Source organism: Bombina bombina, chromosome 4 (assembly GCF_027579735.1).
Source record: "Bombina bombina isolate aBomBom1 chromosome 4, aBomBom1.pri, whole genome shotgun sequence".
NCBI classification, from domain to species: Eukaryota; Metazoa; Chordata; class Amphibia; order Anura; family Bombinatoridae; genus Bombina; species Bombina bombina.
Window position 1 is genome coordinate 248,681,281 of NC_069502.1, and position 18,719 is coordinate 248,699,999.

An 18,719-nucleotide genomic window follows, 5' to 3' on the forward strand; every position below is an offset into this window, starting at 1 on the left:
AGCCACTGAGCTGTTGTTCGTTCCTGGTAGAGCGCTTCTATCTTCGTATGCAAACTCTTATGACAGCCCCCTGGTCACATGACTTTTTATTTATTGACTTGCATTTTAGCCAATTAGTGCTGTGTTGTGCACAACTCCAGGAGTGAGCACAATGTTATCTATATAGTCCACATGAACTAGCAGTCGCCTGTTTTGAAAAGCTAATAAAAAAGCATGTGATAAGAGGCTATCTGTAGTGGCTTAGAAATAGGCAGAAATGTAAAGGTTTAAAGGTTATAAAGTATATTAATATAACAATGTTGGTTGTGCAAAGCTGGGGAATGGGTAGGAAAGGCTTTATCTATATTTTGAAACAACAATTTTGGTGTTGACTGTCCGCCAGACCTCGCTGAATACGGCAAGCAATATACTCGCCGTATTCAGCATTGCACCAGCAGCTCACAAGAGCTGCTGGTGCAACGCCGCCCCATGCTGACTCACGGTCAATCGGCCGCCAGCAGGGGGTGTCAATCAACCCGATCGTACTTGATCGGGTTGATTTCCGGCGATGTCTGTCCGCCTGCTCTGAGCAGGTGGACAGGTTATGGAGCAGTGGTCTTTGTGACCGCTGCTTCATAACTGCTGTTTCTGGCGAGCCTGCAGGCTCGCCAGAAACACGGGGCATCAAGCTCCTTTCGGAGCTTGATAAATATGCCCCCATGTATAGCACATTACTTTAAATATTTACACAAATCTAAATCTGAATGTGAAATGTTAGCATCTTTAATAAATTGCTTTTAATGTCATTTACATTTCTTTGTGTTACAGTCTCCGTAACAAAATAAAGATATGCATTACAAAAACACATAAAATATATAAAACAGGGGATTAAGCATACATGAAGCACTGCATTTTGTATAGGAGACGCATGACAGTGCAGTCTTTACACAATAAAGACCTTTACTTCATTTTTTGTCATTTTCTTTTAATAACAGGTATATCTCTAGACTGTTCACAGTTTATCATCCACTAACGGTAGCGACCAGACAGTTGTTAGACATAAGCTTTGGCGGACAGAGGCATTTCCTTTCTCTCTCTGAACTGTGTAAATTCACTTTCAGGACCTGAATTGTTGTACTTGTACGCTCTAAAAAAAAAAAAGATGAAAGCAAATATTACTTGTATGAGACAAGTTTTTGTTAAATTCTAAACTTTTTTTCTATAGGAGTAATAGGGCAAAAAGTGGTTACTGCAAAATTTGTTATTGAAAGATGTACTAACCAGCATTCTACCCCCACAAGCACTGGCCGCGCTTTAATAGCATCAATTGGGGAAAAAATACAAAGAATTCTTTAAAACATTTTTCCAGTTGATATGTTCTATTTCAGCGGGTATTTAACCTGATTTTGTTGTATGGACTTTGTTATGTGCATTATATTAGGTAAATAGTAGTTTGTATTGTTCTTCATATCTAACGTTTGTTAAAAATGTATCTTTCCTTCCTTGAAACTGAAATTCTACAAGTTTCAACTTTCTCTTGCACAGCTTGAGAGAGGCCACACCCTTAAATTTAACAACCTCTTTTTTCATACTTTCGCCATTCTGTAGAAGATATTGAAGTACTGTGACCCAGACATCACACCCTCCTCTTCCCTTCTTGACCCAAGCTAACCCAACAACAGACAAGAATTGTGTGTCACACAACAGTGGCAAGGACATGTTCAGGTAATGAAAGATAAGACTAATGCTACCACAGTTAAAAAGACACAGCTAAATTGCAATGGCTGTGTAATAAAAGAGTTAACTTTCATTTTCATGGTCTTATCTAGACACAGACAAACTATGTCCACACAGGGTCTCTTGCATATTACTGAGTAAGCTGTGGGTGTCTTTTGTGATGTATGGGGGGACTGCATAGGTGTTGGAGATGTTAGCAGTTAGCTAAGTTTAAAGGACCTGGCGTGGTCAGATTGGGGGGGGTGCAGGATTATTTGTCTTGAAGACTTTACATCAGTTTTTTAGACACAGAAAAATTCATAACAGGTAGTTTCATGTTTTCTTCACATTTACTTGAAAAAATTAATGAAAACATTACATGAAACCTCAGGTTAGATGTTACAATATTTTCTGAGTATTATCTTAATGGAGATCAGGATCAGAGCTCTCATTGTTACAATATTTTTACTCCTTTTAATATAATGACTCTCTTCAAGTCATTGTGATATCATTACTATCAGACACCTAGATTACAAGTTTTTCGTTCGTGTTAACGCTGAAAAAAATAGCCATTTCTGCGTTAAAATAGCACCGCAGCCATTACAAGTCTTTTCGATATAGCTGTACTGCAAGCCTTTTAGCCAGTAACGCAACGTAAGTCCTGCACACGTAAAAATTACGTTTTTTCATGGGACTTCCATAGCGCAGCCAATACGAGTTTTGCAGTGAGGCTAAAAAACCTGCGTTCCAGCCTAAAACGACAAGATCCATTTCACAATCTAAAAGCAGTAGTTATGAGTTTTATGCTACAAAACTGTAACATAAAACTCATAACTAAACTGCTACAAAGTACACTAAACACCCATAAAATACCTTTTAACCCCTAATCTGAGGCCCTCCCGCATCGCCAATACTATATTAAACTTATTAAACCTTAATCTGCCGCTCCCGAAATCGCCGCCACTAAAAATAATTATAAACCCCTATTCCGCCGCCCCCGACATCGTCACCACTATAATAAAGTTATTAACCCCTAAACCGCCGCCCTTCCGCATCGCAAACACTATTTATAATTAATATTATAATTAATTATTAATTCATTTCTAGGATTGATTACTTTCTTATCTCTGACTCGTTACTCAGCTTAGTTTGGGTACCCGAAATTGATGATATTTTAATCTCAGATCACGCTGCCATATCATTAAAATGTAATTCTGATTTAAAGGGATCAATTAGTAATAACATTTATTTTCCTAAACATTTATTCAACAACATTAATTTCCATAAATGGTTAAACAATAGATATGTGGAATTTTATAATAATAATTCGAACTATTTGGATAAAACAGAAGTATTTTGGGAGACCGCCAAAGCCTTTTTGCTTGGGGAAATTAAATCTTACATGTCATATCAGAAGAAAAAAATCTAAGCGTATTAAAGTTCAGTTAGCTAATCAAGTTAAAAATATATATAGAGCGTACCATAGATCTCCCTAATAAACGTCGCTGGGATTCTTATATTAAAACAAAAACGGCTCAAGAAATCCAAATTAAGCAGGAAAATATCCAAGAAGAATTTAGAGCCAAAGCTAAATATGGTGGATACACTGGAAAATCGGCCAAGTTCCTGGCCAGAATTACCAGGGTAGTTTCGAAGAATGCTATTCCAGTAATTAAAAAGGGTATGAAAAGATTTACGAGACAAACAGATATTGAAAGGGTATTCTTTGACTACTTTAGTGATCTGTACAAAAGTGAAATTCCCAATACAAAAAAACAAAAAAGAATTTTGGGACAAGATCAACGTCCCTAGATTTTCGACAGAAATTATGTCGGAATTGAATTCCCCAATTTCTGAAGTGGATATCTCAATAGCCATTAAAAATGCCAAATTAAGACTTCCGGTAGGCGTGGCAAGAGAAGCAGCAAGACGCAGAACGGCTCGCGGAGCCAAGCGAAAGAAAAAAGCCAGAAAAAGTTCTGCCTTATCTACAGATTCCTGTTTGCGGGGTATAGCAGCTCTGCGTAGGGAACGGCTTGCAGGTGGGCAAGCAGAGTAGACGGAAGTCCACAGATTGCCATACAGTGGCCGGACGGCACTGGCCCAGACACACGCCGCAGTAAGGTGCCGGAAAAGGAGCCAGTACAGATAACGGAGCGGTATGCAGCATGGCATGACTCCAAGGAGGTAGCCGCAAATCTTCATAATTCCGTATCAACACAAATACCCGGAATAGGCGCACAACGGACATGAGGTATCGTGACTGAAGTGGGTCTAAGGTAACAAACGGTGAAGTGGCTAGGAGTATAAGGAAACCGCCAAAGAGCTGAAAACACAGCAGAAGGGAAAATCCGAGATACAAAAAAACCGCAAGTAACATTGAGTGTAATATTGTAATATAACTGCTGTGTTGCGTGTGTCTGGGGTAAAAATCAAGCAGAGACTGGATGCTTGGAGTAAGTGTCTGAAAGATAAGGTGTAAAGAAATAAATCCTATCACATCAGAGATTCAAAACGTTGGAGTTGAAAGGCAAATATTGTGCTGGGACTGTTTGTTTGGTTGCTAGAACAGGCAGAAGAAAATAGGAATAGATGGGCCCACAAATATGAAGGAGACTGTGTATATATAATTGCCTGGGTTCTAAACAGAAAACAGGAGTAGGGAAGATTCAGGAGCAGACTGAGACGAAGATATTTGGACACCCCCTGCTTATAGGGATATATTGGCCCGTATAAGGGGACAGCGCTATAGAGAAAGGATCATTGAAGACTGAACTATATATCGGCATCTGCTTAAAAAAGTCATAAGATACACAGGTTGGGTTGTTAGCTACTCACAAGCAACAGAATAAAAACTAAAGTGTAACACCATACACAAATCGAGGTGGATTGTGTGGGTTCTCCCAAGTATCTTGCTGAATTCTGTCATACTCAGCAGGGGGAAAAAGAGGAACGTGGGTTATAAAGAACTATAGGACCCACAAGAGTGAAAGAGCAGCTGTTGTATACATAAGCAGAGGGAAATCTGGACAGTCTTTATAAAAACCCTCTATAAAAAAAAAAAAAAGAGAGACACTATTCACACATTGTGGGGGGGGGGGGGTGTACTGCACTGGGGAACGGTTATGTATATATTTTATATAAGGAATGTATGGTGTGTAACAATGATATAAGATCTTTAGGAATGTCTTAATATACTATACTGTACACATTAAAAAAAATCCTAGCACTACTCTAAAAATTACAAACGATCTAATTACAAAAAATAAAAAAATACTAAATTACAAGAAATAACAAACACTAAATTACGAAAAATAACAAACGAAATTATCCAAAATAAAAAAGAATTACACCTAATCTAATAGAGGAATAGAAGAAAATAGAGGGGCGCCTCATGTGTAGGATCAACAGATATAAAAATCAGTAATAACAGTAGTAGAGCCAAATGGGTACTCACACACTTCACAAGCACACCAATGTGCTGGTAGTAGCAGGCTGCAGATTCAAATAGGTGTGGCAGCTCACCTCTCAGGTAGTACTGTGATGCTGGAGATGGAAAAGGAGACACAGAAAAAAGCACTACATGTGCAGACTGTTAAAAATATAACAAACAATATTTTCAGTGGTACAGATGGTTACTCACATACTCCATGAGCACATTTATGTGCTGGTAGAAACAAGCTGCAAATTTTAGGCAGGTGTAGCAGCTCACCCCAGATCAGATTTCTTAATGCTATAATCAAATGGCTCCAATAGGTAACACAAAGTCCCAAAAAGGTAGAGAGACTCTTATGTATCAGCAGGGCAGTAGGTAGGTAAAGATATCCACTCAAAGGCGTATTTCCAGTAAAATACAAATATTTATTAAAAACAAAAGTTAAAAAACACAACAGAACAATTGCTGTGTTAGGTGGATAAAAAAGGGGTTGACAGTGACCCCAATAATGCAACGCGTTTCTCGGTTTTGCACCGTTTCATCAGGCATAAAATTGTTCTTATTCCTACCTCTCCTGCCTCTGCTTTATATAGCCAGCTAACAAACATTATCCTCCTTTCAGAGGGGTGTGTTTAACAATTAATCACTGACACCTGTCTAAGGTGGCTAGTCTCCTAATTACAAAATGTTAAGGAAATCCAATGTACTTATATATGCAAGAAAACTGTCTATTTGTTGTTTATAATATACGTGTATATGTACAAAAGACTAGCTTTCTATCTGATATACGTATGTGTATAAGTGTAAGGGGGATTTTCTTTCAATTCTATAGATCTCCCAAAAGTGATAGTCTATTCCTATACTATATATGTTATATGGCTCATCCATCAGTAACATTTCCCTATATTGATTCCCTATATTAATTGGCCGGGGTGCATATGAATTTTAACCTCTGTGGGGGTTTTTTTCCCCTATATCTAGAAATATTCATAGCCGTAAACTTTTTACAAAATAATCTGTCCTCTTAATAATATGTCCTAACGTTGTACTTTATAGGTATTAATGGGGGTTTCTATACTACGGTAATTTTACCAATGCTGCACTCCACAAGCAGCATATATGAAATTTACAGTGAAACATTAACCCAATATTGACTTGGCTCAACTAAATGGTATGCACTGTATTATAAATAGTGCTCTAGTGTTCCGATTTCTTTAGATAAATTTGTAATTTTTATAATTACATAGTATATACGATCCCAAAATGTGATAAAAATCACACATAATAAATATCAAAATAAACCACGATTGTGGAGCAAAACAGTCTAAAATCTAGTATTTAAATACAAAAAATAAAATTTATGTTGATAAATCTTGGAGTAATGCATAAAGTAGCATATGGTGAATATTAATATGGTGTATAATATAATATGTCTCAAAATGTGATGTTGCAACTAAATGTGACAGTAATATAAAGGTGATTAGACCATCTAATGTGATAAAAATGTGTCAAGATAATCTATTTATAAATTCAAAGATAATACTTATTCACTAAAGATTAAAACTGTAACTAAAAAATATTGATACTAAAGTGATTCCTAACTCTAAGTGTCCTCTATATGTGAAAAAAGCAGCATATATGAAATTTACAGCGAAACATTGACCCAATATTGACTTGGCTCAACTAAATGGTATGCACTGTATTATAAATAGTGCCCTAGTGTTCCGATTTCTTTAGATAAATTTGTAATTTTTATAATTACATAGTATATTCGATCCCAAAATGTGATAAAAATCACACATAATAAATATCAAAATAAACCACGATTGTGGAGCAAAACAGTCTAAAATTTAGTATTTAAATACAAAAATATCAAATTTATGTTGATAAATCTTGGAGTAATGAATAAAGCAGCATATGGTGAATATTAATATGGTGTATAATATAACATAATATGTCTCAAAGTGTGATGTTGCAACTAAATGTGACAGTAATATAAAGGGGATTAGACCATCCAATGTGATAAAAATGTGTCAAGATAATCTATTTATAAATTCAAAGAAAATACTTATTCACTGAAGATTAAAACTGTAACTAAAAAATACTAATACTAAAGTGATTCCTAACTCTAAGTGTCCTTTATATGTGAAAAAAAAAAGAAAAAAAAGAAAATAAAAATAAAAATAAATGAATAATAAAAATAAAACTGAGTGTTGTGTAAATATATATTAATAATAATGAAACAACCACACCTGTAATTCGGGTGTGGAAAAAATTAAAACTAGTTAAGGAAACTATTGTTTAAAAGGCCGCCAGATCTAATACCTCGTTCGGGCCAGAGGGAAACAAAGACTGAAATTTGAATATCCAGTATGTTTCCCTCTGGCGCAGGCGAGTGTATCTATTGAACCCTATTTGATTGGGAATATGTTCAAGGGGAGTGATGACAAAGGTGTGGTGGTGTCCATGGTGTTGGATTGTGCTGTGTCGGGAAATACTATGTTTAAGTGATCTCTTTTTGATATTTCTCAAGTGTTCACTCCACCTTGTACGTATCTTCCTGCAGGTGCGGCCCAAGTATTGTAGGCCACATCTGCAGGTCAGAATGTAAATAATATAATCCATACTACAATCTATTCTTTTCTTGATGTGGAATATTTCTCCTGTGGTATGACTTTTTATAGATGTACAACCATGTGTAATGTAACTACACATGAGACATCTTGATTTATTACATCTAAATGTGCCTAATTTTTCTCTTCTAGTTATGGGAGATTTGGCAGTATGTAAACCATTTCTTTTTGATAGTACTATTTTGCTTGGGGCCAATTTTTGCTTTAAAGTTGGCGCTCTCCGAAACACCGTCCGTGGGGTCTTGCCAATAATATTTTTAAGAATTGGATCTTTTAATATTATCGGCCAATGTCTCTTTAAGATTTTTTTAATATGGGAATGTTCAGAGTTATACTGGGTTATGAAAAGAGGGTCTTTCAAATGGGCCATTCCTAATTCATTGGGACTATCTGAACGGGGAGCTAAGATGGTATTTCTATCTTCTCCCCTTGCCTTAAGAAAACTGTCTTTAATGAGCTCATTTTGGTATACCTTTTCCCTAAATCTGGTAATTAAGACCTCTGATTGTTTGTCATACAGTGTCAATGTGCTACAGTTCCTTCTGATTCATCTAAACTGACTGTAGGGGATGTTGGTCTTCCAACCATTGAGATGGTTGCTGGAGAAATGGAGGAAGTTATTACTATCCACCTCCTTGAAGTAAGTGGAAGACACAACATCCCCCACGTCATTCCATCCGAGACAGACATCTAAAAATTCAATTTGTTCGGCCTGTAGATTATGTGTAAATGGCAAGCCCATATTGTTAGAGTTGAGGTGACTAGTGAATAGTATAGCTTCATCTGTGGTTCACTTCCATATAAAGATGAGGTCATCAATGTAACGGCCATAGAATACCAGGTTTGCCGCCCAGTTGGAATTGTAAATGTATCGGTCTTCAAAGACACCCATAAAATGGTTGACAAAACTGGGGGCAAACCTGGTACTCATGGCCGTCCCCTTGATTTGAAGATAGTAATCATCCAGAAATTGAAAATAGTTATGTGATAATATGTATTCTATACTAGTGATGATAAAATCTTGTTGTACTGAGGGAAGATAAATGTCATTATTGAGATATTCCCTTATTTCATCAACCCCTAGAATGTGATCTATATTAGAGTAAAGGGCCCCCACATCACAACTCAACCAAAAATACTGTTCTCCTCTCTTGACATTCTGAAGCTTGTTTAATAGATCTGTAGTGTCTCGAATGTAAGACGGTAATTTATTGACATATTTTTGTAGTAAAAGATCAATATACTCCGATAGACGGTCTGTTAAACTGTTAATCCCTGAGATAATGGGTCTACCTGGGGGTGAAGTCTGGTTTTTATGGATTTTTGGTAGGTGATAATAGAATGGAATGCTTGGGTGGTCTGGTAAAATATATTGTTTTTCCTTCTTGTTTAGGACGCCCTTATTGAGGCCATCCAGTATTAGATTTTTAAGAATTTTACTATATGTTGTTGTGGGATCACTGTCTAATTTCTTATAATATTCGAGATCCAATATTATGCATTTAGCTTCAGAAATATAATCGGGGTAGTCCTGTAGGACAATCCCCCCACCCTTGTCCGCTTGTCGTATTACCAGGGTTTTATTGGCAATTAGTTGTTGTAAGGCTTTTTGTTCATTTGGCCAAATTTGCTTATGTTGTTTATGATTTCTGGTTTTCATCTTACTTTGTTTCTGGCATAATTTGTTCAGATCTTCTAAAACTAGCTGTTGGAAGAGATCAATATAAGACCCCTCCTCTCTGGGGGGATTAAATGTTGAAGATGGTGCTAAATTGGTGTGTACAATCTGTTCAAACAAATTATTTGTAAGTTCAATTGGTTCTGTATAGATGATTTGTGTCAAATTTCTGGGGTCCATATTATCTGTAAGTATTGGTGTGCCGTCTAATTTATGTTTTCTTAGTTGTTTTGACGCAAAATATCTCTGTAAGGAGAGTTTTCTTGTGAAGGAATTTATATCTACAAATAAATTAAATATATTCGGCTGATTAGGGGGGGGCAAAAGGAAAGACCTCTGCCTAAAATTCTAATTTGGTCATCTGTAAGTGTATGAGATGATAAATTGAAAATACCTTCTTTTAGTCTCTGTAGCTTTGTTTTTTTGAGGGTGTGCCCTCTCCCTCTCCTCCCTCGTTTGGGAATGATCTTTTCTTGTTGTTCACTGTTGTTTTCGTTTTGTCCCACAATGGGGCCAGGGGTCTCTCCCCTAAAAAATAATTCCCAACAGAGGTGGAGGGTCTTTCTTGTCGGGAATGTTGCTGTTCAATCGGTCTGTGAGGAGAGTTATCATTAGTATCTGATAAAACATGAAATCTATTCTGTATTGGGGTCTCATAGAAATGGTGGGGGGTACTTGCATGTTCATTGCTATGTTCCCAATGGTTTCTATCTTTTTTCCCATAATGCCCCCTCTCAGATTGTCTATGAAATTGGTTGTTTTCGTAATGTCTGATTTGTGGAGTATAATTGGCCCCATTGTAATGATTGGAGTTGTGTGACCCTCTATTGTTCTCCTGGTGATTGGTTCTGGATTTCCAATTTGTTTGTGGTTGTTGTCTATTATAGTTTGAATTACTAGATGAACTCTCTTGTGTTCTCCAATTTGTGTTTCTATGGTTAAATCCCCCATTATATCCATAATTGTGAGTCCTAGCTATATTGGAATTTTGTTTATCAAAAAGATAGCTATTAGGATATGGATTCCCTTCACTGTTGGGAGACCAGTTTTCACCATTATTTGATTTATTCTTATTCCTATTATTCCTATTTTGTACTACCTTCCAATTGGAATCTTTTGTGTCAGTTCTATCTGTGTCACTTTTCTTGTTATATGTGTATACAATTCCTTTACTATAGTCCTCTTCATCTCTAGCTAGTTTTGAATTTTTCCTTTCAATTAGTTCTCTCTGATAATCATCGGATGTTTTAATGGTAGAGTTATTAAGTCTTAGATACTAGGGGTGTCCCTTTAATTTATCAAGTTCTAGTTGGACTTTTTCCCTCAATGGATGTATCTAAAGATGGTAGGTCTGAACCCTGATTTATACTGTTCTCATGGGAAATCCTTCTAGTGGATCTTTCTGATAAAGATAACATAATGAGTCTAAGAGAAGCAGCTCCCCTCAATATCTATCTATTACAGATTGAGATAACGAAAATGTGTATATATAGCCTTACAGAAAAGTAAGGGGGCGCTAGTGATAATATAGATAGTGATATTAATCTATATACTCTTTAAAAAATGCAAATTGGTAATTGTGTATACAATACAGATAAAAAAATAAAACAAAATAAAAGAAAAATGAAATAAAATCCTCTCAAATGAGGGAAGTCCAAATATAATTACAAAATCAAGGCAAAAAATTAGTCCTTTTCAAAACCAAGTGGAAAAGCCCTGTGGTGGCTGCCTCCTCCTCGCCGACTGGTCCGGGTATAACTATGAGGAATAGAAGAAAATAGAGGGGCGCCCCCTTACTTTGCTGTAAGGCTATATATACACATTTTCATTATCTCAATCTGTAATAGATATATATTGAGGGGAGCTGCTTCTCTTAGACTCATTATGTTATCTTTATCAGAAAGATCCACTAGAAGGATTTCCCATGAGAACAGTATAAATCAGGGTTCAGACCTACCATCTTTAGATACATCCATTGAGGGATTATTTTCTACATTAGAGGGGTTACTTAAGACCGAGAACAGACATTGGTGGGATCTGGATACACTTAAAAAATATAAGGATAAAAAACATATCCCCAGAGGTTTGAGGGTCTTTAAAAACTGTTGTTTTAAGAATGACAGTACCCTCCTTGAAAAATGGTTTTCCATCTTGGATATCTGCTCCTTCCAACTTATAGACCTTCTAATTAGTCACAGACAACAACTGGTAGATGACACTGCTAAAGAAATAGAAAAAGTCCAACTAGAACTTGATAAATTAAAGGGACACCCCGAGTATCTAAGACTTAATAACTCTACCATTAAAACATCCGATGATTATCAGAGAGAACTAATTGAAAGGAAAAATTCAAAACTAGCTAGAGATGAAGAGGACTATAGTAAAGGAATTGTATACACATATAACAAGAAAAGTGACACAGATAGAACTGACACAAAAGATTCCAATTGGAAGGTAGTACAAAATAGGAAGAATAGGAATAAGAATAAATCAAATAATGGTGAAAACTGGTCTCCCAACAGTGAAGGGAATCCATATCCTAATAGCTATCTTTTTGATAAACAAAATTCCAATATAGCTAGGACTCACAATTATGGATATAATGGGGGATTTAACCATAGAAACACAAATTGGAGAACACAAGAGAGTTCATCTAGCAATTCAAACTATAATAGACAACAACCACAAACAAATTGGAAATCCAGAACCAATCACCAGGAGAACAATAGAGGGTCACACAACTCCAATCATTACAATGGGGCCAATTATACTCCACAAATCAGACATTACGAAAACAACCAATTTCATAGACAATCTGAGAGGGGGCATTATGGGAAAAAAGATAGAAACCATTGGGAACATAGCAATGAACATGCAAGTACCCCCCACCATTTCTATGAGACCCCAATACAGAATAGATTTCATGTTTTATCAGATACTAATGATAACTCTCCTCACAGACCGATTGAACAGCAACATTCCCGACAAGAAAGACCCTCCACCTCTGTTGGGAATAATTTTTTAGGGGAGAGACCCCTGGCCCCATTGTGGGACAAAACGAAAACAACAGTGAACAACAAGAAAAGATCATTCCCAAACGAGGGAGGAGAGGGAGAGGGCACACCCTCAAAAAAACAAAGCTACAGAGACTAAAAGAAGGTATTTTCAATTTATCATCTCATACACTTACAGATGACCAAATTAGAATTTTAGGCAGAGGTCTTTCCTTTTGCCCCCCTAATCAGCCGAATATATTTAATTTATTTGTAGATATAAATTCCTTCACAAAAAAACTCTCCTTACAGAGATATTTTGCGTCAAAACAACTAAGAAAACATAAATTAGATGGCACACCAATACTTACAGATAATATGGACCCCAGAAATTTGACACAAATCATCTATACAGAACCAATTAAACTTACAAATAATTTGTTTGAACAGATTGTACACACCAATTTAGCACCATCTTCAACATTTAATCCCCCCAGAGAGGAGGGGTCTTATATTGATGTCTTCCAACAGCTAGTTTTAGAAGATCTGAACAAATTATGCCAGAAACAAAGTAAGATGAAAACCAGAAATCATAAACAACATAAGCAAATTTGGCCAAATGAACAAAAAGCCTTACAACTAATTGCCAATAAAACCCTGGTAATACGACAAGCGGACAAGGGCGGGGGGATTGTCCTACAGGACTACCCCGATTATATTTCTGAAGCTAAACGCATAATATTGGATCTCGAATATTATAAGAAATTAGACAGTGATCCCACAACAACATATAGTAAAATTCTTAAAAATCTAATACTGGATGGCCTCAATAAGGGGGTCCTAAACAAGAAGGAAAAACAATATCTTTTACCAGACCACCCAAGCATTCCATTCTATTATCACCTACCAAAAATCCATAAAAACCAGACTTCACCCCCAGGTAGACCCATTATCTCAGGGATTAACAGTTTAACAGACCGTCTATCAGAGTATATTGATCTTTTACTACAAATATATGTCAATAAATTACCGTCTTACATTCGAGACACTACAGATCTATTAAACAAGCTTCAGAATGTCAAGAGAGGAGAACAGTATTTTTGGTTGAGTTGTGATGTGGGGGCCCTTTACTCTTATATAGATCACATTCTAGGGGTTGATGCAATAAGGGAATATCTCAATAATGACATTTATCTTCCCTCAGTACAACAAGATTTTATCATCACTAGTATAGAATACATATTATCACATAACTATTTTCAATTTCTGGATGATTACTATCTTCAAATCAAGGGGACGGCCATGGGTACCAGGTTTGCCCCGAGTTTTGTCAACCATTTTATGGGTGTCTTTGAAGACCGATACATTTACAATTCCAACTGGGTGGCAAAGCTGGTATTCTATGGCCGTTACATTGATGACCTCATCTTTATATGGAAGGGAACCACAGATGAAGCTATACTATTCACTAGTCACCTCAACTCTAACAATATGGGCTTGTCATTTACACATAATCTACAGGCCGAACAAATTGAATTTTTAGATGTCTGTCTCGGATGGAATGACGTGGGGGATGTTGTGTCTTCCACTTACTTCAAGGAGGTGGATAGTAATAACTTCCTCCATTTCTCCAGCAACCATCTCAATGGTTGGAAGACCAACATCCCCTACAGTCAGTTTAGACGAATCAGAAGGAACTGTAGCACATTGACACTGTATGACAAACAATCAGAGGTCTTAATTACCAGATTTAGGGAAAAGGGATACCCCAATGAGCTCATTAAAGACAGTTTTCTTAAGGCAAGGGGAGAAGATAGAAATACCATCTTAGCTCCCCGTTCAGATAGTCCCAATGAATTAGGAATGGCCCATTTGAAAGACCCTCTTTTCATAACCCAGTATAACTCTGAACATTCCCATATTAAAAAAATCTTAAAGAGACATATTAAATGATCCAATTCTTAAAAATATTATTGGCAAGACCCCACGGACGGTGTTTCGGAGAGCGCCAACTTTAAAGCAAAAATTGGCCCCAAGCAAAATAGTACTATCAAAAAGAAATGGTTTACATACTGCCAAATCTCCCATAACTAGAAGAGAAAAATTAGGCACATTTAGATGTAATAAATCAAGATGTCTCATGTGTAGTTACATTACACATGGTTGTACATCTATAAAAAGTCATACCACAGGAGAAATATTCCACATCAAGAAAAGAATAGATTATAGTATGGATTATATTATTTACGTTCCGACCTGCAGATGTGGCCTACAATACTTGGGCCGCACCTGCAGGAAGATACGTACAAGGTGGAGTGAACACTTGAGAAATATCAAAAAGAGATCACTTAAACATAGTATTTCCCGACACAGCACAATCCAACACCATGGACACCACCACACCTTTGTCATCACTCCCCTTGAACATATTCCCAATCAAATAGGGTTCAATAGATACACTCACCTGCGCCAGAGGGAAACATATTGGATATTCAAATTCCAGTCTTTGTTTCCCTCTGGCCTGAACGAGGTATTAGATCTGGCGGCCTTTTAAACAATAGTTTCCTTAACTAGTTTTAATTTTTTCCACACCCGAATTACAGGTGTGGTTGTTTCATTATTATTAATATATATTTACACAACACTCAGTTTTATTTTTATTATTCATTTATTTATTTATTTTTATTTTTTTTTTCACATATAGAGGAATTTAGTATTAGTATTTTTTAGTTACAGTTTTAATCTTCAGTGAATAAGTATTTTCTTTGAATTTATAAATAGATTATCTTGTTATCTTGACACATTTTTATCACATTAGATGGTCTAATCACCTTTATATTACTGTCACATTTAGTTGCAACATCACACTTTGAGACATATTATGTTATATTATACACCATATTAATATTCACCATATGCTACTTTATGCATTACTCCAAGATTTATCAACATAAATTTGATTTTTTGTATTTAAATACTAAATTTTAGACTGTTTTGCTCCACAATCGTGGTTTATTTTGATATTTATTATGTGTGATTTTTATCACATTTTGGGATCGAATATACTATGTAATTATAAAAATTACAAATTTATCTAAAGAAATCGGAAACACTAGGGCACTATTTATAATACAGTGCATACCATTTAGTTGAGCCAAGTCAATATTGGGTCAATGCTTCGCTGTAAATTTCATATATGCTGCTTTTTTTCACATATAGAGGACACTTAGAGTTAGGAATCACTTTAGTATCAATATTTTTTAGTTACAGTTTTAATCTTTAGTGAATAAGTATTATCTTTGAATTTATAAATAGATTATCTTGACGCATTTTTATCACATTAGATGGTCTAATCACCTTTATATTACTGTCACATTTAGTTGCAACATCACATTTTGAGACATATTATATTATACACCATATTAATATTCATTCATTAAATTTTAGACTGTTTTGCTCCACAATCGTGGTTTATTTTGATATTTATTATGTGTGATTTTTATCACATTTTGGGATCGAATATACTATGTAATTATAAAAATTACAAATTTATCTAAAGAAATCGGAACACTAGAGCACTATTTATAATACAGTGCATACCATTTAGTTGAGCCAAGTCAATATTGGGTTAATGTTTCGCTGTAAATTTCATATATGCTGCTTGTGGAGTGCAGCATTGGTAAAATTACCGTAGTATAGAAACCCCCATTAATACCTATAAAGTACAACGTTAGGACATATTATTAAGAGGACAGATTATTTTGTAAAAAGTTTACGGCTATGAATATTTCTAGATATAGGGGAAAAAACCCCCACAGAGGTTAAAATTCATATGCACCCCGGCCAATTAATATAGGGAATCAATATAGGGAAATATTACTGATGGATGAGCCATATAACATATATAGTATAGGAATAGACTATCACTGTTGGGAGATCTATAGAATAGAAAGAAAATCCCCCTTACACTTATACACATACGTATATCGGATAGAAAGCTAGTCTTTTGTACATATACACGTATATTATAAAAAAACAAATAGACAGTTTTCTTGCATATATAAGTACATTGGATTTCCTTAACATTTTGTAATTAGGAGACTAGCCACCTTAGACAGGTGTCAGTGATTAATTGTTAAACACACCCCTCTGAAAGGAGGATAATGTTTGTTAGCTGGCTATATAAAGCAGAGGCAGGAGAGGTAGGAATAAGAACAATTTTATGCCTGATGAAACGGTGCAAAACCGAGAAACGCGTTGCATTATTGGGGTCACTGTCAACCCCTTTTTTATCCACCTAACACAGCAATTGTTCTGTTGTGTTTTTTAACTTTTGTTTTTAATAAATATTTGTATTTTACTGGAAATACACCGTTGAGTGGATATCTTTACCTACCTACTGCCCTGCTGATACATAAGAGTCTCTCTACCTTTTTGGGACTTTGTGTTACCTATTGGAGCCATTTGATTACAGCATTAAGAAATCTGATCTGGGGTGAGCTGCTACACCTGCCTAAAATTTGCAGCTTGTTTCTACCAGCACATAAGTGTGCTCATGGAGTATGTGAGTAACCATCTGTACCACTGAAAATATTGTTTGTTATATTTTTAACAGTCTGCACATGTAGTGCTTTTTTCTGTGTCTCCTTTTCCATCTCCAGCATCACAGTACTACCTGAGAGGTGAGCTGCCACACCTATTTGAATCTGCAGCCTGCTACTACCAGCACATTGGTGTGCTTGTGAAGTGTGTGAGTACCCATTTGGCTCTACTACTGTTATTACTGATTTTTATATCTGTTGATCCTACACATGAGGCGCCCCTCTATTTTCTTCTATTCCTCATAGTTATACCCGGACCAGTCGGCGAGGAGGAGGCAGCCACCACAGGGCTTTTCCACTTGGTTTTGAAAAGGACTCATTTTTTGCCTTGATTTTGTAATTATATTTGGACTTCCCTCATTTGAGAGGATTTTATTTCATTTTTCTTTTATTTTGTTTAATTTTTTTATCTGTATTGTATACACAATTACCAATTTGCATTTTTTAAAGAGTATATAGATTAATATCACTATCTATATTATCACTAGCGCCCCCTTACTTTGCTGTAAGGCTATATATACACCTAATCTAATAGCCCTATCAAAAATTAAAAAAAAAACTAACCTACAATAAACTACCAATAGCCCTTAAAAGGGCCTTTTGTGGGACTTTTTCCTGAAAATAAAATAAAATACAAAGACCCCCCAACAGTAAAACCCACCACCCAACCAACCCCCCAAAATAAAAAACCTAATTCTAAAAAACCTAATCTACCCATTGCCCTGAAAATGGCATTTGTATGGGCATTGCCCTTAAAAGGGCATTTAGCTCTTTTTCTGCTTAAACCCTAATCTAAAAAAAAACACCCCAAAAAAAAACCTAACACTAACCCCCGACCATCCACTTACAGTTTTTGAAGTCCTGCTTGAACGATCTTCATCCAGGCGGCGAGAAATCTTCATCCAGGCGAACTCTTCTATCTTCATCCAGGTGGCGAAAAGTTTTCATCCAGGCGGCCTCTTCTATCTTCATTCAGGCAGCGAGAAGTCTTCATTCAGGCGGCCTCTTCTATCTTCTTCTGGCGGCATTTTCTATCTTGATCCCGGTGGCGCGGAGCGGGTCCATCCTGAAGACATCCGGCGTGGAGCATCCTCTTCATACGGTCGCTGCTGTACACTGAATCTTCAATGCAAGGTATGCGATTCAAAATGGCGTCCCTTGCATTCCTATTGGCTGAAAAATTTGAATCAGTCAACAGAAATTAGAGCTGCTAAAATCCTATTGGCTGTTCAAATCAGCCAATAGGATTTAAGAAGCTCTCATTCTATTGGATGATGGGATTTAAGCAGCTCTCATTCTATTAGATGATGAATCATCCAATAGAATGAGAGCTGCTTAGATCCTATTGGCTGATTTGAACAGCCAATAGGATTTAAGTAGCTCTCATTCTATTAGATAAAGACTTCTCGCCGCCTGGATAAAGATATAAGATGCTGTCTGGATGAATACTTCTCTCCACCTGGATGAAGATCGTTCAAGCGGGACTTCAAAATCTGTAAGTGGATCGTCGGGGGTTAGCGTTAGGTTTTTTAAGGGTTTTTGGGTGTTTTTTTTTTTAGATTAGGGTTTGGGCAACAAAAGAGCTAAATGCCCTTTTAAGAGCAATGCCCATACAAATGCCCTTTTCAGGGCAATGGGTAGATTAGTTTTTTTTTAGATAGTTTTATTTATTTTGTGGGTTTG

At 36.2% G+C, this 18,719-nt stretch overlaps 2 protein-coding genes across 2 annotated transcripts in view; one reads left to right on the plus strand and one right to left on the minus strand.

Annotated features, from left to right (window-relative positions):
• The window catches only part of DUSP28 (dual specificity phosphatase 28), a 63,918-nt gene extending 62,214 nt beyond the window's left edge, over positions 1–1,704 (plus strand). Inside the window, exon 2 of the mRNA XM_053709867.1 lies at positions 1,588–1,704. Within this exon, the coding sequence (XP_053565842.1) occupies positions 1,588–1,650 (63 nt within the window). The 3' untranslated portion in view covers positions 1,651–1,704. The remainder of the gene's footprint in view (positions 1–1,587) is intronic.
• The window catches only part of LOC128656139 (claudin-19), a 251,298-nt gene continuing 233,387 nt past the window's right edge, over positions 809–18,719 (minus strand). The window contains exon 6 of the mRNA XM_053709865.1: positions 809–1,126. Within this exon, the coding sequence (XP_053565840.1) occupies positions 1,033–1,126 (94 nt within the window). The 3' untranslated portion in view covers positions 809–1,032. The remainder of the gene's footprint in view (positions 1,127–18,719) is intronic.